This window comes from Vulpes vulpes, chromosome 1, assembly GCF_048418805.1.
Source record: "Vulpes vulpes isolate BD-2025 chromosome 1, VulVul3, whole genome shotgun sequence".
NCBI classification, from domain to species: Eukaryota; Metazoa; Chordata; class Mammalia; order Carnivora; family Canidae; genus Vulpes; species Vulpes vulpes.
The window spans coordinates 10,563,244-10,587,664 of NC_132780.1; the positions used below are offsets into that span (position 1 = coordinate 10,563,244).

Sequence of the window (24,421 nt, forward strand, 5' to 3'; positions counted from 1 at the left end):
CCCTCCCCGCTCCCAGCTCACCATGCGCAGGTAGTTCATGAGGCTGGTCCCGTGGGGCCAAATGTTGGCCGACGTACAGGCCAGCGGCTTCACGCCGATCTCTTGGCTGCGGTTCAGCTCCCGGACGGCGCTCACCACCACATGCACGGCGTCAAACATCAGGGCCGCCGACAGCTGCAGGGGGATGGGAGGGGGAGACAGAGGTGGGGCAGGACAGGGGAAGAGGCAGCTTAGCCAAGGGGACCCCAAGCCCCCATGGTGCTACCCTGAAGCCCTCAGACAATCCCTGCCTCTCCAGGAACATGAAAAGAAGCGGATGGGCAGGAAGGACCAGTCTCTGGGTGCCTCTCTCAGGGAATCAGATGGCAGTGGGGAAAATGTACGTGCTGCCCATGCCTCTGTGGGAGTAGCTCCTCCTGAATCATGAGGCGCCTGCGTATTTGGGGAAGGGCACGTCAGAGAGGGTTTGCCTGGACGGCCAGCTGGGTCACCTCCAAGGGACATGCTCGTGGACCTGAGGGCGAGCCCCGGCATCTGTGTCTACGTGGCTGCTATGGGCACGAGAAGAGGACCACAGCCTGATCGTGTGGGGACACATGTACGTAGGCTGGACAAATGTGCCTATGTGTCTACACACATGGTGGGTGTGGCATCTAGAAGGCAGGCGAGCATAATGGTTGTAAGCGTAGGCCTAGGCAGCAGGCAGCTCTGAGCCAGAGGTCTGGCTCTCCTATTTCCTATAAAGGGCCAAGTCCCCACCCCTGTCTGAACCTCAGTTTCCTTCCCTGTAAAATGGGGACAATTGGACTCTCTGCCTCCATGTTCTAGTGTGGGGATCAAACAAGATGATCCACGTATGAGCTCAAAACTGCCCAGTACACAGTGAAGGCTTGATACACATCGGGCATTGCTCTGTGGCTGGGGACATGTGTCTATGCACATGTATTTGTGAGAGTGGGTCTTCGCTGGGCTGAAGTGAGGGCCTGAATGAACATCTGTGCTGTGGAGAAAGGTGCAGGGGTGCACACAAATGCGCCTCTGCCTACGTGTGTCTGTGATGCCCGATTGCGTGGCTCCATGCATGCATGTGTTTCTCTGTAGGAAGAGTGCCTCGGTGTCTTGGCATATGACTACATGTCTGTGAACAAATACACATAAGTATGCATCTTTTGTATGTTTGCCTTTATTCAACATATATCATTGGACACCTACCCTGAGCCAGGCTGATTTTAGGCACTAGGGATACAATGGTGAACAAAACAGAAAGAAACCCCTCCTCTTGTGGAACTGACGGTCTACACATCTGTACCTAACACCTAAGCAAAACATAGAGCAACTTACGTGGTGATTGAATATGCAGAGACAGGTGCTGTGGAGAAAAATTCAGTAGAGGAAGGACCTAAATAGTAGGGAGTTTCTCATTTTTAAGATGGAGGACCAAGGAAGGTCTTATAACCGAGGGAACATTGGAGCAATAATTTGGCAATGAGGCAGTGAGTCACTAGTTCTCTGGGGAAATATGTGTGAAGCAGTGGGAGAAGTGAGGGCAAAGGCCCTGGGGTGCATGTGTACTGGGGCCATAGAGGCAGATGGAGGAGGCCAGTGTGTCTGGGGTAGCAGGGGAGGTAGAGAGGAGGAAACAAGTCAGACTTATCTCAGGGCCACCCTGTGAGGCTTCAAAGCATATACTCGGGAAGCGAGTGGGGGCACCAGAGGGTTCTGAACAACATCTGACCCACGTTTGAAGGGGGCCCCAGAAGTGTTTGTGTGCCCAGGAGGAGGGCAAGTGCTCACCGCAGGACCTGGGTAGGTGCTGGCTTCACAGTTCTCCCTCCAGGACATGTTGAGGCTACGCACAAACTCGGGGTAGAAGGGATGTGAGGTGTTGAACATGGAGAAACCCAGAATGTTGGAGGTGTCCTCCACGATCCCATCCAGGTGCAGGATGGGGAAGTCCTGGGACCAAGAAGAAGAAGTGAGGCCTGGAGCCAGGCCCCATATGGGGCAGACACCAAGTAGAGTGGGGGCTGGAGGAGCTGGGTGGGGTACGCACCATGGTGGTGAGGATGTACTTGTAAAACGCTGAGGTCATTCCCAGCTCTGAGGCCTGGAGAACACGGGGCAGCACAGAGGTGGCGGGAGAGATGGAGACCCACAGGCAGGGCCGAGGAGACGCCGAGAGAGGAAGAGAGATTTAGAGACAGGCCTAGTGAAGACACCCGTGGGAAACGCAGTAAGAGACACCCAGAGACAGGGAGAAGGAGACGCATGGGGGCAGAGGAAGACCTCAGTCCCCAAGATCATGTTGTGTGAACTGGTGCCCCAGCGGGGATGACGGTGTCGGTGGAGGAGAGAATGGCCCCCTCAGATGGCTGCACCCCTCTGTAGCGCACTTGCAAGGCTGCCCCCTGGAGACAGGCAGGCAGAGGGATGCTTAGCAACAGGGCGGGCCACTTAGAAACAGGGCAAGCCTGGAGGGTACCTTGAACCCTAACCTTCTCCCCGCACTGTGCCTGAGCCAAGTTTGGGCTGCTACTGTGTGGGGCCTAGCCTGGTCACAGGCCAGATACAAAACAGAACAAAACAAAAAAACAAAAAACAACAACCCTGCAATATTTAAAAAACACTTTGCAGCACTTCAATTGGAATCTCAAAATTCACATTTGGAGCACACCCTTCTCCACAGTCCTCGAGGAGAATAAAACTAGAAGCTCTCTCCCTACCAAGGGTACAGAAACCTGTCCCCACTATGGTCATAGAACAGTAAACAGCACCAGCCTGCACTGACTGAGTGGCAGGAGCTGTCATTGTGAGGGTCACGGCCTACTCCCCGGCACAGAAGTGGACTTGAGAGGAAAGTCACCACTGGTCATTAGGCTCACAGGGCCCCAGGCCTGCCTCCCTCCCAAGCCCAAAACCTTTTCTCTAAGCTTTCCTTCCTCAAAGGCCCTATAGATTCATCCACACTTCTTCCTGTTTGCTATGATCAGCAGTGATATATGGTTTTAATTAAAAAAAAAAAAAAAAAAACTGGAAAAAAATAAATAATACAGATTAGATTATGAGAATGAATTAAGAGCAGCAAAACAATGAATGATTAATGAATATGGATCACTGCTGGAGGGCACGTGGCAGGCCCATGGGGGAAGGTCCTGGCACTACCTCGCCTGGGTGCCCTTGAGCCAAACCATTTCCCCCTGGAACCCTGACTCCTTCAGCCACAAAATGATTATCACACTTGTCCTGCAGGGTGGGTGGAAGCCAAATTCAAGTGCCTCCAGGCAGCAGGACAGGCACTCAGTGAAGATCACAGGGAGCTCCCACCGCACCCGTATCTCCTCTGGGCCAGGACCCGTCCCAAGCGCTATGCCACCATTCACTCACTAAGCCTTGCAGGGACCCAGCACACAGCAACATTCACAGAGAGGAGAGGGGACCATCCGGGGCCTGACCAGGGGTGCAACCAGGAAGCGTCCGAGCTGAGACAAACTGCATGCTAATCATCTGTAGTAGGAAGAGGATCTCCACACCCCATGTGACCAGAGACACCGCAGGCACTAGGTGACTTGCTCCATCACCCCACATTTCTGCCCTGACCCTGTAGGGAAGCAGAGACCAGGGGACCCACCTTACGGAGGATGAGGTGAGAGATGGACGCGTTGGCGTCAATGATGATGGTGGACACCTTGTCGTCGCGGATCTCCTTGAGCAGCGGCGTGGGGTCTCGGCTGTCATCCAGCATCCTCACTGACAATGTCTCCTTGGAGATAAGGAAGCCACGCACGAGCTCCTCCAACCGCAACAGGCCTGGGGGAGCAGGAGGGCCCAGGTCAGAGTCCACGGCAAGTGCCCAGCACAGGGGAGCCTGGGAGAAGATGAGGGCCACGCTGCCCAGGGCTCAGGCGGCTCTCTTGGGGAATTGGGCCCCAGGACCCTGTGCTCAACCTCCACGCAACTGTCTCCTGCCACCTTTCGACCCACTGGGTCGTGTGACAGGGATTTCACAGTTCACTCGTGCAAGCCACACTCCACTCCTGTTGCCCAAGCCACCACCAGCGTGCTGGGGGCTCAGGCCCAAATCCTGACAGCAGCCTGGCGTCCTCGCTTTGTCTCTGACCTATACCCACTGCAACACGACCCTATCACCAACCTGACCTAAACCACTGCCTTCCCTCACCCGTTACGACCGACAGCCACACCTGTCCCAGTCTGTTAGCTTCACAGCAGCCACAAGCATGTCAAGCAGATGGTGCTTCCTCTGACCCAAACCTCCTCTGGGCTTCTGGCTCATTCAGAGTAGAGGCCCAAGTACTCACCGTCTCCAGGTCCTACTCCCCCTGCACATCCCCTGGCTGTCCTCCTGACCTCACTGTATCGCACACAACAAGGCCCCACTCCTGTCCTGTGGCCTTTGTGCTAGCTGTTCCCTCTTCTCCCAGACCCCCGCACATTCCCTCCCTCACCACCTTCAGGTCTCTACTCAAATGTCACCTTCTTGAAGAAGTGGTCGCCATCTCATTTCGAGGTGCACCCCTTCCTCCAGCACCCCCAGTCCCTGCTACCCTCTTCTGTTTGCCCCATTAGAAAGCAGGCCTGACAAGGGTGGGGTGGGGGTCCTAGCCTGGCTCCCGCATGCCCGTGGCTCTCTCCCCTATACGGAGAGCAATGTCTGGGCCATGGCAGGTGTTCAGTAAATATCTTTTAGAAGACAAATTTCTCCTGGAGGTTACGGAGTGTGGTTCCCCCTCTCTCATCAGCTGCACACCCACAAACCCACCAACTTACTGGATATTTCTACTTGATGGTCTCAAAGACACCCTGACCAAACTGTTCCCCCCCCCCATTCTTGGGCAGAACCCAGTCACCATCTGTGTTGGCACCCTCTCCCTTCCCTGGCGACTCTCTGCAAACCCCTCCTGGCCACTCCAGCCCTCAGTCACCACCTGAGATTTAAGTAGCATCACTCCTCCCTGCCTGGTGCTGGTCTCCAGCCACACCCTATGGCACTCTCCAGTTGGTTCTCTGGGCTGCAGCCAGAGCACTTCCTGCAACGCACACCCGGCCACGTTCCCTGCCCCACCCTACGTGGGAAACTTCCAGGGCCACCACCACATTCAGGCTGACACAGGCCCCCTGCATGATTGTACGTCCTGCTTGTGCTGCTTCATTGCTCCCACACTCTGGCAGTGGGCTGGCTGGGGGCATCCTTGAGCCTCTCAAAGAGGCCTCGCTCCCCTGGGCCCTCAGCCTCTACCCTGCCACACACCCACCTTTCCCTGACTCCAATTCCTCCCCAACCTTCAGGTCCAGCTCAGAAGCCCCTTTCTTGGGGACACAGACTCTGAGTTTTCTGGGTCCAGGTGGGATTCCCTTCTATGTCCTCTGACAGCATCCCACATGCCCACTGACAGAGCATGGATCACTGCACATCACAACTGCTCTGCTACTGTGTCCCCCACAGGTCCTGGAGTGAAATCAGGGGCCACACCTAGTGTGAAACCGCCAGGCCTAGCAGGCACCTTGCACACAGGTGCCAGTCACTACCTGTTGACCAAATGATCTCTTTAGGTAGGTGAGGAGGTCTGGGTTCCTAAAGGGAAAGGGGGTGAGGACTGGGGGAGCTTGTGCTGTGTGGGAGACTAGATCTCTTGGGCAGGGGAATTTAGGGGAATAGAAACAAAACATCCAGTTCTCCCTCACACTCGGCCTTGGCGCAGATGAGGCTGGCCGAGGGGTAGTTGAAGGACTTGAGGATTCGGGAGACCGCCAGGCTGACGTCCTCGTTACTGGGGTACAGGCTGACGGACGCGAAGCGCAGGTACTGCAGGCGGGGTGTCTCCTCGGGACCCACCTTGATGTGGGGGATCTGGACAGAGAAGGAGCCTTTGCTTCTACCCCATTGCCTCCTCCCCAGCCTCACCTCCCAGGGACCCACCCCCACCCCACCCCACACTCTACTCACCTCCTTCTCCCCACAGATATGGCTCACGGTGGAGGCAGATGCAGGGCTGGAGGAGGGCCCCAGGACAGATACGACCCCTTTAGGCAGGATCTGACACACTGCAAGGGGTAGGAAGAGACAGATGGCAGTCAGGGGGCCTCCTCTCCATCCCCACCTGGCCCAGGAGTGCACCTAATGCTTGGAGCTGCCAGATCTCCCCTGGCCACCCCAGAGCCAGAGGCCCAATCTCCAACCCCATCCACTGCATTGGACAAGACAGAGAGAGGTGGGGAGAAATGGGAAGAGGGATGTGTCAGACCAAGAGAGAAACAAAGGAAGGAGAAAGAGGAAAGCCCACGGGTCTCCTGGAGGCAAAGCTAGTGCCTAGGTGCTCAGCCTGCCTCACCCCTCCCTTCTAACCAGCTACAGCCTCGGGTACATCCCATGGCCCTTCCGCCCCAGACCCACAGCCCAGGGCCCCTCTCCGCCCCACAGCCCAAACAGCTCTTCTCTTACATTCATCTGCTCCTCCTTCTTCTTCTTTTTTTGTCTTAATATTTTATTTATTTATTCATGAGAGACACAGAGACACAGCCAGAGACATAGGCAGAGGGAGAAGCAGGCTCCCTGCAGTGAGCCTAATGTGGGACTTGATCCCAGAACCCTGGGATCATGACCTGAGCCAAAGGCAGATGCTCAACCACTGAGCCACCCAGGAGTCCCTCTTTTTTTCTGATTTCTTTCCTCTTAAACATGTGTACATCTCAACACTGGGAGGTAGAAACCCTTGTTTTTGCCTGCTCGGTGCCTGTTCTCATGGCAAAACCCTAACTTCTCCTCAGGGAACTATAAGTTTCCCAAGAGTGGCTGGCACTCAGGTCAGTATTACAGAACCACACTGCCCTGGCCACAGTGACTGGTGCATAGATGAGGACGGGCTCAAACCAGGCCATCAAGAGCCTTCCCCAGGTTTCTGCTCCAATTATTACTAGGTTTGCTATCCTGGCAAAATGTAAGCTTTGAGCTATTGGGGCCGGGATTTTAGGGAGAGTATTCCTGAAAATGAAGCCAACTTACAGGAGGTCGGGGACCACAGATGAAGACAGAGATTCTTGGGACATCATTTGCCATGCCTGAAGTTAGTCAGCCCTAGGCCTTCTGCTGTCATGAGCTGCTAAGTTCTTTTTCCCTTAAGGACAGCCCAAGTGGGGCTCCTGCCACAGCCACCAAAATGCCTTACCTTCCTCTAAACTTGATTCTTCTGTGCCTTCCACATTGGGTAAAGGCTCCATTTGCACAGACCAAATGCTCAGAAACGATCCTTGCCTTCAATCCTTCTCTCAACAGGCAAATTAGTCACCAAGTCCTTTCTCTTTTCTGTCCTCAAATTTTCTCACATCTGTCCCCTTCTCTTTGACTCCCTCCTCCCCTGCCCTACATTAGGGCTCTCAACTCAGGCATGCAACAGCCTCCTCACTTATCATCCAAATCTAGCCTCCAGATTTACCCCCAGAAGCTCAGGTCCCTGGCCTAAACCCATCAATGGCTCCCCTCTGCCTCTTGGTGAGGCCCGCAGCTTTCAGCCCGCCACTGTAGGCCTCCTTGAACTGTTCCGCCCATCTGCCCAGCCTCATCTCTCATGGCTCCGTTGCACTTCAGCCCAAAAGTCTCTCACAATTCCTCCAAACACGTCCTGAGTCCAGGTAATCAGGACAGGTGCAACCCTAGACCCTGTCCCCTGGCTCCATATACCCACTTCCTCTGCTCCAGCTCCAGACTAAAGGCATATGCCTGGAACACCATCTGCCTTCTCATCCCCCATCCCAGCTTCTCCCAGTTTGTGCACCAGTCAGAAAAGTATAAGCAACATTGTACCCCATTCTTCCTCTGGCTGACTTGAAACATACATAAATACAACAAAGGCTCTGATAAGGCCTGTAAGAAATCAGCCAGTCAAAAAAAAAAGAAAGAAAGAAAGAAAGAAAGAAAGAAAGAAAGAAAGAAAGAAAGAAATCAACCAGTCTAAAACATACTTAAGGCAGCATCTCCTGAAGGTGTACAAACCCAGAAAGTCTGTTCAAGAGACACGTATTAACATTCACTCAATCTGTCAGGATCCAACAAATCCTTATGCACCCCTACTACGTGGCTACTGATGTTCTACGGAGCATACTTTGAGCAATGCCACTCTTTCTATATCCTGCTCGCCTTTCAGAGCTCAGAACTTTAGTTTAGCCTGCTCCAAAGTGCTGTCACTGTCCTTGCCCCCGAGGCCCCTGGTCTCACTGCCCAGGTCCCTCATTACTCAGCTCTGAGGGCTGTATCCCTGGCCAGCTATGAGCTTATCTTTCAAATGAGGCCCTCAGCTCCTATAGGGCGGGGCTGGGGCTGGGGCTCTCCCCACCTCCCCACGCTCAGCAGCACCATCTCTGGGAAGGAAAAGGTAGAGCAGACACAAAGGAAGGAGCAGGTGAAACTAGAAAGAAACAAAGCAAGCTGAGGAGGCTGGAAGCTGAGGAACAGACTGAGGGCTACCAGCCTGCCCCGCCTCATCCCACACCCCCTGTGGCCCTGCTCACTGGTGTCCGTGGTCTCGTACTGGCTGTCCCGCTGAAGCTCGAAGATGTCTACTTCCACCCGGGCCTTGGCTGGGACTTCAATGATCCCGTTGATCTGCTCCCGGGCCAGAGCCAGGGCCAGACGTTCACCACGGCCACACACTGTCTGATCGTCCAGGATCGCAGCTGAGGGGACACAGGGATTGGGGACTTGGGTGCTAAGAAAGAAGAGGCTGGGGTCCTAGACTCCTGGGCTCTGAGGTGGGGGTGAGGATGCTGACAGGGATCCAGACTCCCGGATCTAAGCTTAGAGCTGGAAGTCCAAGAGGAAAAAGGAGCTGGAGGTGCTGTTCCTTGTTGCCAAGGGAAGCTGAGACCCAAAGCCCAGATTCCTGGGTCCTCGGGGACTGGCATGCTTGGGAGGGTCTCTGTGGAGGCAGGGCAGGGGCTGAGGGGCCTCACCCATGCGCAGTGACGAGAGCACCTGGCGGCTGGGGCTGGCGAAGGCAACAATCAGCAGCAGCAGCAGCTCAGCCGGCATCTTCCTCCCCTCCTCATGGGGACGCAGCTGCCGCGGCCCCCACTCGCCACCTGCAGGGAGCCCCCCCCCCCCGCCCACAAGGAGATTGCTGATGGGGGTGCCTCAGAACCCTTTGGAGGACTGCTAGACGAGGTAGTGACCATAGACCCCGGGACATTGTGGGTGAGGTCTGAAGGGCCCTGTCCTTGTCAGAAGCTGACAGTACCACGGGCATTGCTGCAAAGGAAGCTCGAGTTCTGAGAAGCACCACCAAGAAGGACCCCCCAGCACTGAGTGGGGACAGGCACTGCAGGAGGACAGTCACAGCTACCAAAACAGAAGGGATCTCAGGTAAGAGCAAATTCCAGGGACCATCCCCACTCCAATAGGAAACCAGGAAGTGCCACCCCCCACCCAGTCCCGCCCCTGTCTCTGGGCAGGCCACCGTTACTAGGCAACAGAAACTGGCTGGAGAGGATGCGGTGGTTGCTAGGCAACCCCATCCCGGGCCTCACTTGCCACTTTCCTGACGTCCCTGGTTCCCACAATCCCCCGGGGAAAGAGGCCTGGACATCCGGGGTCTGGAGGAGAGAGTATCTGGGAGTTAAGGAAACTTGGAGAGAGAGGGAACGATGGAGAGAGTCAGAGACACACACAGAGACAGATGGATGGACTTGAGGCAGCCAAGGGGCTAAAAAAAAAAAAAGTAAAGAGAGAGAGAAGGGAGAAACAGAGACAGAAATAGAAAGAGAGGTTGAGACAGAGAAAATACAAAGAGATTTGGAAAGAAGAAAAAGAAAAACAGGCAGAAATACAAGGGAACAAGAAGATAAGAAGACAGGAAGCAGGGAGAATAGAGATGGAGAGGACAGAGGAGTTTCTGGGAGGTAAGGAAGAGGGAAGAGGCAGCAGGCAGGGAGCCATGGGAGTAGAGAAAGGGCAGGGTGGGGAGAAGAGTGTAGGGCAGGCAGGAGAGAGAGAAATTAAGGCACAAGAGACACAGAATGGAACAGGAAGACAGAAAGGAGAGAGGACACAATCCCACTTGAGATGCCACCAGAGACAGCTGGAAAGGAAGACTGAGTAAGGCAGGGAGTGAGCTATCTGCCAAAGAGGTGCCACACTGCAGCCCCCCACTCTGCTCTAGGAAGCCAAAAAGTAGGGGGGAAGACAATGCATCTCTGCTCTCCAGAACAGCTCCATCCCTAGGAAGTTAGAGTCCTCCAAGTACCCTAGCCTTCTGTGGGGCATCCCCCACACCTAGGGAAGGAATGAGTTTGGCTAGATGCACAGCTTCACCTGGCCACGAGCCATGCCCCAATGGAGGGGACATTGGGTTTCCAGGGGAGAAAGTTACTGTGAGGCTCACAGTGCTGTGAGGTAGCCTGAGGGTCTCCCTGTACCCCACCTGATCCCCATAGAAAGGGGGCTTGAGCTAGTGAGAAAGCAGAATGAAACCTCCCAGGGGAGAGCAGAGGCACAATGCAAAGCTTTGGGCCATCCTTGTGGCCAGGAAAACCTAGACCAGGGCAGCAGGAGACCCTCTCAAAAACCTGCTCTTCCCCAACTCCCACCTGAACTTGCAGCAGGTCCCTCTCTCAGGCCTCTATAAAAGGCACCGTGGGGGAGGGAGGGCAACATGGGCTGGCTGGGGTTTACAGATGGTCATTTGGGTCTAAAGTGGAAAGCTTCAAGGGTAGAGGAACAGGCAAGTTACAGACCAGGAAGGAGAACTCTCCAGGGAGGGCTGTGGAGGGTGGGGCTCAGAGAGAGGCAGGAGTGAAGGGGAGGGTCATCCTGAGACACCAGGAGTTTCTGGGGACAAGCTGGGGAGCAGAGATTGGAGAATGAGGAAGCCCAAGGGAGAGACGGGGGCCAGAAGGGCAGGGTCCCACAGGTGGCAGACACAGGTGGGAGCAGAAAGTGCAGGACCAGGGTTGGGGACAGCAAACGAACAAAGACATACCGGAAGGCACAGACAGAAAGACAGCCCAAAAAGAAGTAACTGGGGCTAAATGAGAGAGAAGGACACACACACACACACACACACAAACACACACACACACACACACACACACACACACACCTCGCCTAGAAGTGAGGCACCAAAAGGAACAGAGACAAGACAGGCAGCATGAGGTGGCAGAGGCAGAGAATCAGGCAGGCCTGGGCCCCACAGGCCCAGACCCTTAGGCAAAGCCAAGTAAAGGTGGAAGCACAGCAGGCAACAGGGCAGAAGGAGCCTAGTGAGGGGGCCTGCCAGGGGAGGGAGACAGATAAGCAGGCAAGCAAGAGACATGGCCAAGGTGAGAAGGGGGCATCCGTGAGACAAATGGGGTGCGGAAGAGGGCAAAAAAAAAATGACCACAGGTGCAAGTAGGAAAACTGCAAAACCCTGAGAAGGAGGAAGGCTAGCTGGAAAGAGACAGAGACAATGAATGTCAGAACCACACAGCAGATCTAGAGAAGACGAAGGGGCAGGTGGAACAGGCACAAACTAGGAGAGGGGGAGCGAGGGCCCAAGAGGGAAAATGTGGCAGGGAAGAAGATGGAGCAACCTGGAAGGGCAGAGGCAGGGTCGGGGCAAGTGCCCAGGTAAAGGGGGCAAGTCCACACAGAGGTGCTTCTGCCTCTCCCCAGGAGGGTCTTGAGGACGGTGGTCAATTCTGGAGCCCACAAGCCCCAAGGCATGGGGCCGGATAAGGACCAACAGGCCAGCCCAGGACGCAGAAATGAGCAGAGGATGGGGCAGGAGGTGAGACCACCAAGGAAAAGGCAAAGTGGACCACAGAGTGGCTGCAAATAAGGAGAGAGGAGTGGATCTGGGGTAGGAAAGCGGAAAAGTGAGCAGGAAGACGGCCTCCAGGTGCAGGGGCAGAGGCAGAGCCAAGAGTGGACGGAGAGAAGTGGATAGAGAGCCAGACCTGGCGGTGTGGGCACTGCTGAAAGAGCCAGACAAGAGGCAGGGGAGTTTTGAGAGAGAGAGAGAGAGAGAGATCCACAGAGACACACTAAGAAAGAGTTAGGTTAAAGGCAAACAAGAGAGAAGTTGGACAGAGTCAGAGAGAGGCCCAAGAGACACAGGGAATGGAGACTGTAAGACGGAAAGACATTTCCAGGAGATAGAGCGTATGGGATGGGGATGGGCTTGTGGCAGGTGGAAAGGATGAGCCTCCGAGGAAAGAAGAGAGGTGGAAAGAGCGAGAGAGAGAGGGGGGGAGAGAGAGAGAGAGAGAGAGAGAGAGAGAGGGAGAGAAAGAGAGAGGGAGATTGAGAGAGAGAGAGAGAGAGCAGAGCCAGTCACCGCGGGACCGCGGCTGGAGAAAGCAGGGGCGGAGACTGGCCGGGAGTCCCGGACGAGGAGTGAGCCCACAAGTAAGAGCCAGGCAGCCCCTCAGGACCCCCGGGGCTGGGGGCTGGGGGTGAGGATGAGCTGTGCACCCAGAAGAAGGGTGAGGGGAATGGAGGTTGGGAGATGGGGGGCACGAGGCAGGCCCTACTCGAGGAGGGGCAGGGGGACGTGGGAGCCCCACCAGGCGCCCGCGAGCCCAGCCTTCCAGGACCCAGGCTGGCCCCAGCCCAACCCCCGCCCCGCAGACACTCACGGATCCTGGTGGGACGGAGGGCTGGGCTCCCTCGAGGCCCGAGAAAGACAGCGGGGAGATGCTCTGGCGCTGGGTGGTGGTGTGGCCGGGGCGGGGGGAGAGGGCAGTCCACAGGGCCCCCTCCCCCGCCGCCGACAATGGCCCCCAACTAGTCCAAAACCGGGGCTCCCCAGGAGCAAGGAGGAAGGACAGGTGGAAGCGGAGAGGGCGGGCCGGGGCAGGGAGGAAGGGGAAAGGAGAAAATGGAGGAGAGAAGGGGAGAGAGGAGAGGGGGAAGGAGCAAATGGAGGGGAAGGAGGGAGGAAAGGAGGAGAGGAAGGTGAAAACGGAAGGGTGGGGGACACAGGCAAAGCCGGGGGAGGGGGAAGCCGGCCCAGGAAAGGGCCCCCGCCCCCTCCCCTAGCCGGGCCGGCCTGGGGGGGCCACAGGGGGCGAGGACTGGCTGGAGACCAGGAAGCCGGCCATCAGGAGGAATGGGGGAGGGGAGGGCTGGATTGGGGGGAGGGGGCCACCCCTTCCCCCCTCCCCCCTGGAGCCTTGGCCCTGCCCTGGATGAGGCAAGGGCCTGGAGTCCTCAAGCCCTCAGCCCCCACGGGAAAAGCATGCTAGGGGCGGGGAGAAGCCAAGGGGTGGAGGGGCTGGGGAGGATGGGGTGCTGGGAGACCCGGAGAGCCGAGAGGGGGGCAGGCGAGGTGGAGAGATGGGGAGGAGGGAGAGGAGGAGGGAGGGAAGGATGGAGAGAGGAGCAGGTGGAAGAGGAAGGCGGAGGAGGGTGGGGTGTCCCGGGGGCGCCCGGTGCAGGGCCCCGGTGGGAGGGCCTGGCCACGGACTCCTGGTCCCCTGCGAGGCGCAGCCGCCGGCTCTGGGTCCCCAGCTGGGCCTGCCTCCCTGCTGCTGGCCACCGCCGCCACCGCCACTGCCGCCACCGCCACTGCCGCCAACACCACCACCACCACCACCACCACCTCCGCCGCCGCCGCCGCCGCCACCTCTCCTTCTCCCCTGCGAGGCCGCCGCCTGCCTGCCCGCCCGCCGCCCGCGCTGGGTCCTGGAGCGCGGGGGGGCCGGGGGGGGGGGGAGAGATGAGGGAGGGAGGGAGGGAGGGAGGCAGGGAGGAGGGCGGGCGGGAGGAAGGGAGGGCAGCAGGCGGAGAAAGAGGAGGGAGGGGAGTCAGGGGGAGGGGGAGCCCGTATTGGTCGGGGCTGGGGGGCCCGCGAGGAGAATGCTGATGAGGGGGGAAGGCGCTGCATTGGACAGAGGGCCCACCCCTGGGCCACCCCCTCCACCACCATGCCACCGCCCTGCCCAGGAGCCCACGGAGAGAGGCTGGGAGACCTGAGGAGAAGGCCATGGAGCTGGGGGGAGAGGGCTACAGAGATGAGGAAAAATGCAGAGGAACAGCAAGCTGGCCATCAAAACTCACAGAGGTGGGCCAAGGTCCACAAACCCCACAAGGACAAGGACAGGAAAAAGCCCAGAGAAAAGAGAGGAAAGCCCATGGAAACATGGGAGCAGACCAGAGACAGCAAAGGACCTCAGAGACCAGGGCAGCCGGTGGACACAGAGAAGCTCCCATGAAGATGGAAAGAGGCCCATGGGAACAGAAAGCACTCCAGGACCTGGGGAGTGGTCCATGGGGACAAGGACACATATCACAGAGACAGGGAGGCAGGCCACGCAAAGTGGGAGAAAGTCACAGAAATGGGGTTGGGGGAAGACAGATATCAGGAACCCACGAAAACAAGGATGTGTGGACATAAGAGGTCTAAGGCAGGAGAAGCCAGCCCCTGGAGATAAGTGAGAAGCCCCCAGAAGTAGAAATAGTCCCTGTGGAGGGGAAGGGATGGGTGGGGAGAATGGGAATTGTCTATAATGCATTGAGACATCCTTGGGCCCCACAGACATGAGTGGGTGGGGTGAAGAGACCCTCCTTCTCGGGCCACCACCTGAGCAGAGAGGTAGTGGGAAAGGGCAGGGAGATGGAGAGCAGAGCCAGCACAAGTGGGAGACTCCCTCCTAGGGAGCCCACTGCAGCCTCTCAGAGGAACGAGCAGGACAGGGGGATGGAAGACAGAAGCAGTGACACAGATCTTGGAGTGGGGGTGGGTGGTGCACGGCTGGGTGGGGGGTGAAATTTGGGGGGAAGGAACATGACAGTTGGCGCTGAAGGCTGAGCCCGTGACTCACCGCCACCCCCAATGCTCGTGATGGGGAGGAGACACTGACACACTCACGTGCAGCCCCCCAGCACACGTGACCATATGCCTTTCACACACACACACACACACACACACACACACAGAGCACATGGCAACCCCTACACCAGCCTGGCATAGAAAGCCCTTGTCCCATATGGAGCATCCCTGACATAAGCCTGACACATACATTGGACCCTGAAGGACCACCAACTTTACACACACCTCCTCCCCCTACATAGACAACACCTGTGGTCCCCCAATGCCCACCCTCAGCTCCAGGAAAGCTGAAAGCCTAGACTCTCACTGGCCTCTAGGCTTTTGCTTATGCAGGGACCCCAGCAAAGAACGCCTATCCTCTCTAAAATAAACCTACCCCGAAATCTAGTCCCATGCCACCCGTCTATAAAAACTGACCCAGGCCTCAGCTTTTTCCTGTGCCATCAGAAGAGAAGGAACCTAGCTAGTCGAGAGGACCTGGGAAGTCCAAGCAAAAGGTCTGAGCAGAAAGGGACCTGACATGTTGAGCTGGACCCTTGCATTTTCAGGTGGAAAAGGAGGCTTCAGCAGAGTGAGAACCTACCCAAGTGCATGGAGCCTATCAAAGGCTGAGTCTAACTTCTGGGTTCTGGCTCCTGCCCAGGTGATTTCACCCTGATGGCAAACCCAGATCACCGGCTTCAGAGCTCACGCATTCCCATCAACTTGTTTTCTTTACTTCTTGCATTCATCCATTCAACACACCATGCAGGACAGGACATCCACCTGGCCAGGCAGGAGAGCCTGGGGGCCAAAGGCACAGACCAACACAGTCAACCCCTGGGTTGGAACCCTGGCTCCATCTCCTCCTAAAGATAGGCAAGCAGCTTAACTCCTCTGGGCCCCAGTCTCTTAGAAAAGTGAGAACAGTAATTCCTCCCTCCTAGGGTTGTTGAGATGATCAACCTGATAAAGCATAGAAAGCACTAAGCACAATACTTGGCACATCATAACAGGCTGAGGACACAGGAGCTATTATTACTGAGCTCCTTGAGGTCCTAATAAAAATTCCTACATAGCATTTACTCTATGCCTCACCACCATGACACAGGGGCTATTATCCTCATTTCACAGATGAGGAAACTGAGGCACAGGGGAGTGGACTTGTCCAAGACAACAGCTCAGAAGTGGCAGGGTCAGTGGGGAGCCCGGGTGGCTCAGGGGTTTAGCGCCACCTTCAGCCCAGGGCCAGTTCCTGGAGACTGGGGATCCAGCCCCAGGTCCGGCTCCCTGCTGTGTCTCTGCCTCTCTCTCTGGGTCTCTCATGAATAAATAAATAAAAATCTTAAAAAAAAAAAAAAAAAAGAAGTGGCAGGGTCAGGATTCCAATCCAGATGGCCTGGTTTAATTACACTGGCTTGCTGTTAGGGACTTTAATGTAGTGGGAAGTTAGGGTATCCAGTTAGAAACCAATTGAAGGACACCGCTAAGGTGGTGACCAAAGAGTCAAACCTAGTTTCTACTCTGTATTTGGGGCCCCTTGGTCACTTTGAGCTTCAGGAAGGTAAAAAAAAACAACTCCTCTGAGACTCACTCATTTGAGAAATGGTGGTGTGTGGGGGGTACTAGTTAGAACAGTGACTCTCTTGCACCGCCACCCCCCACCCCCAGTCCTTGGGTTTGGAGAGTAGCTCTGAAAACGTAGCAAGGCTCTGCCAACGCCCTGGGGCCAGAAAGGAAGATGAGCAGCAACCAAGGGCCAGTGCCCCCTGGACACACAGAAGCTCCACCTTCCCAGTTGCCCTGGGTCAGCCTAGAAGGAAGGCACCTTGGAAGGAAGGAAGCAGAGTCCATCTGCTACAGCGTCACTTTCTTTTTTAAAGAAATTTTTAAATTTTATTTAATCATGGGGGCGGGGGGGGGAGGGCGGTGAGCACAGGCAGGGAGCCCGACGCTGGACTCGATCCCGAGTCTCCAGGATCACGCCCTGGGCCGAAGGCTGCGAAGGTGGAAGGTGGCGCTAAACCGCTGAGCCACCGGGGCTGCGCCACAGGGTCACTTTCTGCAGGTGCTCACCCTAGCTGCCCCTCAGGTCTTCTGCGCACTCCCCCACCCCCACCCTCTCCGTTTCTTCCAGTGAAACTGTCCTTGGCTGAAAATGAATGGAACCCCATTTCCTCCCCTCTTCGGGTTTCCCTCGTTGCCTCGGATCCCCTCGCTCCTTGCTTCTCCTTTGACATTTCTCCTTCCCCCTCCCTCAAGAGTCCCTCGGTCGGCCTCCCCTTCCTCTTTTTCATGAAAGGAGTCTGGAGCCTCAGTTTCCCTTTTAATTCCCTCCATGTGCTTGGTGCCGCAGTCTCCCTCCCCGCTGGGCTGACGGGCGCTTCACTTTCTCCCTTCGCTCCGGGGGGGGGGGGGGGGCTGCTGCGCCACAGTTGCCCCGCCCTCACCCCCTGAGTGTCCTGTGCCTCAGTTTCTCCAACTTCCCCCTCCCCCCCTCCCGTCCGACCCCGACGCGACTCCAGCCCGGCGTCCCCAAGATGGCGCCCGCAGCCTCGCTCCGCCGCCTGACGTCACCGCGCTGCCGTCCCTCCTTCAGGCGCCAGGCGGAGTCGACGGGGAGCTGGGGGAGGAGCATCCTCCAGGGGGCTTAAAGGGGCGGACACTGTCAGCCCGGGGCCGGCCGGCGAGGGGACTTCGCTGGAGGATTGGTTGGGCACTGCGGGGATCCCGACGCTCCATCCTATTGGCCCAAGGCTCACAGACGTGAGCGTCGATTGGTCGAACGGCCGGAGCCAGACGGACGCTGATTGGGCGCGTTCGGCCGTTCGCGGAGCGGCCGAGGGGGAAGGTAGGCGGGGCGTTGCTGAGGGCGATTGGGGGCGAGAGCGAGGCTGCGGAGCAGACGAGAGGCGACGGCGGGAGCCAGAGAGGGCGCAGCGCTAGGGTGGCCGCGCGAGGGGAGCGGCGGCCCGGGCCCGCGCCCGGGGGGTGCGAGACGGCGGAGGCGAGTGAGTGCCGTGGGGGCACCGCGGGCCGGCGCGGCCCGGCTCCCCCCTTCCGCCGCTCCCGGCCTCCCCACGCCACCCCGCCTGCGCACTGAGGCCCGGAGGGGGCGCGCGCCCGGCGGGGAGGGCGGAGCGGCACCAACGGCCCGCGGGGCGCGCGGGCGGCGGGGCGGGGGCCGGGCCGGGGCGGCGGGTGGGGAAGGGGAGCTAGAGTCGTGTGCTGGGCTGAGTGAGGAGGGGCGGGGCTCGGGCCGGGGGCCGGGAGGGACCTCGGTGGCGAGGGAGGCGTTAGAGCTGCCCCCCGGGAGAGGCTCCGAGGCCCGCGGGGCGGGGGGTGGGTATCGAGCCAGGGCCTAGCGGTAGGGCCGTCCGGGACCGAAGCGGGGTGGACGGTTAGAGGGGGCTTGGGTGTCCCGGGAGGGGCTTAGGGCGTGAGAAAAGAGATAAGTTAACAGAAAGAAAACAGTTATGCCTGGAGGGTATTAGACCAATGAGAGGGGCTTGGTGTGTGAAAATGAATATTTTAGCAAATAACTATCCCTGGGTGGGGAGGGGGGGTTGGGATTTGGAGCCTAGGGAGAGGTCCCAGTGTGAAGAACGGGGTTACGTTCATGTGAAGAGGAGTTGGGAGGTGGGTACTGTTGGAATGGGGTTGGGGTTGAGAGGAGCCCCTGTGCAAAGGGTTAACATGTAAAAAGGGTGTCTGGGTGTCCCTAGGATAGGTTGGGTAGAGGTGATGTTTTTGAAAAGTACAGGGAATTAGGTCAAGGTGAAGAGTGGGAATTGGGTATCCCTGGAAAAGGTTAGGGTGGTGAGAGATCCGCGTGCCAAGTGGCAGAGGAGTCTTGGCATTGCCAGAATGAGAATGAGCTGTTAGGTTGACAAGAAGTTGGGGGTCTGGGTATCCCCAGGTGATAAGCTGGTGAGAGGAGTCTCGCTATCCTGTCTGGGCTTGGGGGGTGAAGGGGTTCAGCATATCAAGAAGGTAGGGCCTGGGTATTCCTAAAGGGGATTCTGGCAGTGGGAGGGGTGTGTGTGTGAAAGTTTAAGCCTTTGTGAAGAGTAGTCTGGATCTCCCTCGATTGGGTTATGGTTACAGTACATGCCGGGATGTTTTTGCAAAGGAAAGTAAGTTGTTATAAAGAGGGGGGTCTGAGCATCCCTGGAATGGGTTAGAGTGGGTTGGGTCTCTGCAAAGAAGAGAGGTCTGTTTATGCTGATATGAAGAGGGGATCTGGGCATCGCTAGAATGGATTAGGGTGGGAAGGGGTCTTTTTGAGAAGAAGAAAAGATTAGGTTTATAACAGGGACCAGGGTCTGGATGTCCCTGGCAAGGGTTAGGGCACCGTGGGTTTGTAAGGAAGGGTTTGCGTTGATGAGAAGACCGTATCTGGGCATCCCTGAAATGGGTTAGGGTGGGTCATGTTGTAAAGAAGAGGGCTTGAGGTTGATATGAAGAAGGGTGTGGGCATCCCTTGTAGTGGTTGGGGTAGCTGTATATGTGAAGAGGGGACCTGGGGACTCTAGAGGGTATTAGAATTGTAGGTGAGGTCTCCATGTAAAAAAGAAGTGATTGCCATGAAGAGTATCTTGAGACATGACTTAGAGGGTCACAGGTAAAATATAGGTGTGAAGGAATAGGTTTTTGGGAAGTGGGGCTGGATGTTCTGGATACAGGGTTAGGGCTGTGGGAGAGGACTTTGATTTGGAGAGAGGTTTGAGTACTTTGAAGAGGGGGATCATCTGGCTATCATGGGAAGTGGTTAAGGAGGGAAAAGTGTAGGTGTGATGGATTAGGCCAATGTGAGACAACAAGGTGGTTGAGGGAAAGAGTTTGATGTGAGGGATCTGGGCACTGGAGGGAGAGACTGTGCACTTATGTGAAGGAGAGCAGTTGTGCCATGTGCCAGGCCTTGGGGCAGTTTGAGTTCTCTGGTGTAAAAAGATGTTAGGAGCCAATGGGAGGGAACAGAGAGGAGGAGCAAGGCTGGGAGACCGTGGCAGCAATTAGGCCCTGTAAGAGCTTCCCCAGGCACCTGAGAGCAGGAGTGGGGTAGTAAGTTGGTAGTCAGTTGGGCAGCCCGGGTGGCTTAGCGGTTTAGCGACACCTTCAGCCCAGGGCATGGTCCTGGAGACCTGGGATCTAGTCCCGCATCAGGCTTCCTGCATGGAGCCTGCTTCTCCCTCTACCGGTGTCTCTGTCTCTCTATCTCTCTTTCTCTGTCTCATGAATAAATAAAGTCTTAAAGAAAAAAAAAAGTTGGTAGTCAGTGGAAGGAGGCTCAAATGGAGAGAACACAGGTTCCTGGGGCATGTGTATGGCTGTGGACCAGCTGAGTGGCAGAGGAGATGAGGGGTTGGACAGGTTACAAGGATCTGGTGGGTGGAGTTTGATGTGCATTGATTTCAGATGTGAGACTTGGGTAGATTCTAGGAAGGGACTGCTGAGAAGGTTCTGTGCTTGGTAGCGTGTTCTGGAGAGGAAGGATTGCTAGGGAGTGGGGCGGGAATGGGAGATGGAAGTGAGACTTTAGAAGGTAAAATGCATCTAAGGTTTTGGCTGGGGGAAGGGGGTGCTAAGGAGATAGAATTGTCCCTGGGAAGGACCGAGGAAACAGCAGTTTAGCTATTATTTGTCCCCACCTCTCTTCTTTTCACAGCCCAGGGCCTTGCTGCCGCCATGACCGAAGAATCCGAGGAGACAGTCCTGTACATCGAACACCGCTATGTCTGCTCTGAGTGCAACCAGCTGTATGGGTCCCTGGAGGAGGTGCTCATGCACCAGAACTCCCATGTGCCCCAGCAGCACTTTGAGCTGGTGGGCGTGGCTGACCCTGGAGTCACGGTGGCCACCGAGGCAGCCTCTGGCACAGGCCTCTATCAGACCCTAGTGCAGGAGAGCCAGTACCAGTGCCTGGAGTGTGGGCAGCTGCTCATGTCCCCCAGCCAGCTCCTGGAGCACCAGGAGCTGCACCTGAAGATGATGGCTCCCCAAGAGGCCGTGCCAGCGGAGCCGCCGCCCAAGGCACCTGCACTAAGCTCTAGCACCATCCACTACGAGTGTGTGGATTGCAAGGCGCTCTTCGCCAGCCAGGAGCTCTGGCTGAACCACCGGCAGACGCACCTCCGGGGCACTTCTACCAAGCCTCCAGCCCCGGTTGTCCTGGGGTCCCCAGTTGTCCTGGGGCCCCCCGTAGGCCAGGCCCGTGTGGCTGTGGAGCACTCCTACCGCAAGGCAGAAGAGGGTGGTGAAGGGGCTGCTGTCCCTTCGGCCGCCGCCACCACCACCACCACTACCACTGAGGTGGTGACTGAGGTGGAGCTGCTCCTCTACAAGTGCTCTGAGTGCTCCCAGCTCTTCCAGCTTCCAGCCGACTTCCTGGAGCACCAGGCCACCCACTTCCCTGGCCCTGGCCCTGAGTCTGAGGAGTCTGCCTTGCAGCAGGAGACCCTGACTCCATCAGCCACAGAGGGGCTTGGGTCCCAGCCTGATCCCCTGCCGTCCTCTGACCACAGTTACGAGTTGCGCAACGGTGAAGCCATCGGGCGTGACCGCCGGGGGCGCAAGGCCCGGAGGGACAACAGCGGAGAACCAGGCGGGACAGCCACCCAGGAGCTCTTCTGCTCTGCCTGTGACCAGCTCTTTCTTTCACCTCACCAGCTCCAGCAGCATCTGCGGAGTCACCGGGAGGGCATCTTTAAGTGTCCTCTATGCAGTCGTGTCTTCCCCAGCCCTGCCAGTCTGGACCAGCACCTCGGAGATCACAGCAGTGAGTCTCACTTTCTGTGCGTGGACTGTGGCCTGGCCTTTGGCACGGAGGCCCTCCTCCTGGCCCACCGGCGAGCCCACACTCCGAACCCCTTGCACTCGTGTCCTTGCGGGAAGACCTTCGTCAACCTCACCAAGTTCCTGTACCATCGGCGTACACACGGGGCAGGGGGCGTCCCCTTGCCCACAACACCGGTCCCCCCAGAGGAGCCTGTCATTGGTTTCCCTGAGCCCGCCCCAGCAGAGACTGGAGAGCCAGAGGCACCAGAGCCTCCTGTGACCGAAGAGGGCCCCGGAGGGCCGGCTGCTTCAGGCACCTACCGCTGCCTCCTGTGCAGCCGTGAATTTGGCAAGGCGTTGCAGCTGACCCGGCACCAGCGTTTTGTGCATCGGCTGGAACGGCGCCACAAGTGTGGTATCTGTGGCAAGATGTTTAAGAAGAAGTCTCATGTGCGGAATCACCTGCGTACACACACGGGTGAACGGCCCTTCCCCTGCCCAGACTGCTCTAAGCCCTTCAACTCACCTGCCAACCTGGCACGCCACCGGCTCACGCACACGGGGGAAAGGCCCTACCGGTGTGGGGACTGTGGCAAGGCCTTCACGCAGAGCTCCACGTTGAGGCAGCATCGCCTGGTACATGCCCAACACTTCCCCTACCGCTGCCAGGAGTGTGGTGTGCGTTTCCACCGCCCCTACCGCCTGCTCATGCACCGCTATCACCACACGGGCGAGTACCCCTACAAGTGTCGTGAGTGCCCCCGCTCCTTCTTGCTGCGCCGGCTGCTGGAGGTGCACCAGCTTGTGGTCCACGCCGGGCGCCAGCCACACCGCTGCCCGTCCTGCGGGGCTGCCTTCCCTTCCTCCCTGCGGCTCCGTGAGCACCGCTGTGCTGCTGCAGCGGCGCAGGCCCCACGGCGCTTTGAATGTGGCACCTGTGGCAAGAAAGTGGGCTCGGCTGCTCGGTTGCAGGCACACGAGGCAGCCCATGCAGCTGCTGGGCCTGGAGAGGTCCTAGCTAAGGAGCCCCCAACCCCACGAGCCCCCCGGGCTGCTCGCACACCTGTTGCCTCCCCGACTGCCCTGGGGAGCACAGCCACGGCAGCTCCTGCAGCCCCTGCCCGACGCCGGGGCCTGGAGTGTAGTGAGTGTAAGAAGCTGTTCAGCACAGAGACGTCGTTGCAAGTGCACCGGCGCATCCATACGGGTGAGCGGCCATACCCGTGTCCCGACTGTGGCAAGGCCTTCCGTCAGAGCACCCATCTGAAGGACCACCGGCGCCTGCACACAGGCGAGCGGCCCTTCGCCTGTGAAGTATGTGGCAAGGCCTTTGCCATCTCCATGCGCTTGGCGGAACATCGCCGCATTCACACAGGTGAGCGGCCCTACTCCTGCCCTGACTGTGGCAAGAGCTACCGCTCCTTCTCCAACCTATGGAAGCACCGCAAGACCCACCAGCAGCAGCACCAGGCGGCCGTGCGGCAGCAGCTGGCCGAGGCAGAAGCTGCTGTCGGCCTGGCTGTCATGGAGACTGCAGTGGAGGCACTGCCCCTGGTGGAGGCCATTGAGATCTATCCTCTGGCTGACGAGGGGGTCCAGATCAGTGGCTGACCCTGTCCCCCTTCCCTCTTCAGCACTATTGTGCCCTGTTGCTGAAGAACCTCCTCCAGCGTCCCCTTCAATCTCTGTAGATACTGTGCCCTTTCCTCCACCTCTCCTAACTGCCATGTAAGTTCTGTAACTGGATTTATTCTCCCGAGAGGGGGTTGATCTGGGGTCTTTAATATGCATAAAAGGCACCCCAGCCCCTGACCTTCCACCTGTTCACACTGGTGGCCCCAAGTTGAAACAGTCAATAAAGACTGAATTGGACATGTGTTCTGTCTGGCCCAGCTGTGTGGGTGGAATTTGGGAGCTTTTCATGGTTTTTTCAGCATCCAGAACAGGGCCTGGCGAGTAGTAGGAGCTCAGTAGACATTTACTGAATTCATGACCCAGAGTCTGAGCGCATGGCTCAGCAGGGACTTCACCCTGGTGCTGGGTGGGAAGCAATGTGGCTGTCTTGCCACCAGAGGTCCCCACAGCACCATGGAAAAACCTGAAGTTGTTTCAATTGGTGGCAGGAACATTTGGGAAAATCTGAAGGTTTGTTTTTTTTTTTCTCACCACTTCTGCCCTCCACTCCTGTGCCAGTGTGAGTGGTCTCTCCCCAAGGCCATCTGAGTTTCTCACTATGGGTTCCTGAGGGCAAATGCAGGTTTGGGAAAGGCATGATCTCCAGGGCAGTTGAGGGTGGCTTCTGGGACCAGACCCAACCGTGGAGTTAGAGAAGATTCTGGGAGTTAGGCAGCCTCATAAGGGGAGCTGCCTTGGCGCCCACCTAGAATTCTGGCTTAGCCAACAGATGTGGGGAGAGGGGTGGTTGGAGTGGCTCTCTGGCATTTGTCTAGTTTGTCTCAAGGACTTAAGTTTTTATAATAATCGTCACACTGACCTGTGAGGAGAAAGGAGAAAATCTTGTAGGGAAGGAGTCTGAAGTCAGAAGCAGGGAGGTGATTTGCCCAAGGTCATTCAACGACATAGGATAGAGCTTGAATTTAAGCCTAGTTTCATCTGGTTTAATCGCCCATGTGTTTTCTTCTGCAGCCTGCTGCCTTCCACATGCCTGGGGGAGGGCGGTTGACAAGATGGTGATTGGTGACAACTCTGTTTCTGTGCTTGTCTTGTCCCTAAGAGCCGTAGCCCAGGAAATACAAGCCCCACAGAATTGCTCTGTGACAGTGGGATGATCACCGTTCCTCAATTGTGGTTACCTCATATTCCAGTCTTTCTGTTGGAGAAAATTC

General features: G+C 57.2%; 2 protein-coding genes across 7 annotated transcripts in view; one reads left to right on the top strand and one right to left on the bottom strand.

The window, feature by feature from the left end:
• GRIK5 (glutamate ionotropic receptor kainate type subunit 5) overlaps positions 1 to 13,290 on the bottom strand; it is a 51,768-nt gene extending 38,478 nt beyond the window's left edge. The window contains exons 1-9 of one of the 2 annotated variants that reach the window (XM_072753725.1): positions 12,625 to 13,290; positions 8,962 to 9,090; positions 8,521 to 8,685; positions 5,963 to 6,060; positions 5,701 to 5,866; positions 3,629 to 3,807; positions 2,054 to 2,107; positions 1,795 to 1,956; positions 22 to 174 (exon numbers count right to left, since the gene is read on the bottom strand). In XM_072753725.1, the coding sequence (XP_072609826.1) occupies positions 22 to 174; positions 1,795 to 1,956; positions 2,054 to 2,107; positions 3,629 to 3,807; positions 5,701 to 5,866; positions 5,963 to 6,060; positions 8,521 to 8,685; positions 8,962 to 9,040 (1,056 nt within the window). In that variant the 5' untranslated portion in view covers positions 9,041 to 9,090; positions 12,625 to 13,290. The remainder of the gene's footprint in view (positions 1 to 21; positions 175 to 1,794; positions 1,957 to 2,053; positions 2,108 to 3,628; positions 3,808 to 5,700; positions 5,867 to 5,962; positions 6,061 to 8,520; positions 8,686 to 8,961; positions 9,091 to 12,624) is intronic. The other variant, XM_072753718.1, reaches the window with a different exon arrangement.
• On the top strand, positions 12,109 to 23,452 carry ZNF574 (zinc finger protein 574). 5 transcript variants are annotated; one of them, XM_026013705.2, is made up of 2 exons: positions 12,109 to 12,394; positions 20,467 to 23,452. In XM_026013705.2, the coding sequence occupies exon 2, from the start codon at positions 20,487 to 20,489 to the stop codon at positions 23,184 to 23,186; it is 2,700 nt and encodes an 899-aa protein (XP_025869490.1). In that variant the 5' UTR covers positions 12,109 to 12,394; positions 20,467 to 20,486; the 3' UTR covers positions 23,187 to 23,452. The 5 variants fall into 5 exon arrangements, with proteins under 5 accessions (XP_025869490.1, XP_025869491.1, XP_025869492.1 ...); XM_026013706.2 differs by lacking the exon at positions 12,109 to 12,394 and adding an exon at positions 16,783 to 17,649; XM_026013707.2 differs by lacking the exon at positions 12,109 to 12,394 and adding an exon at positions 17,663 to 17,809.
• Positions 23,453 to 24,421: the final 969 nt, after the last annotated feature.

What these genes read in the sequence shown, in the direction of transcription:
- ZNF574 (XM_026013705.2), top strand. Translation starts at nt 20,487, where the DNA reads ATGACCGAAGAATCCGAGGAGACAGTCCTGTACATCGAACACCGCTAT.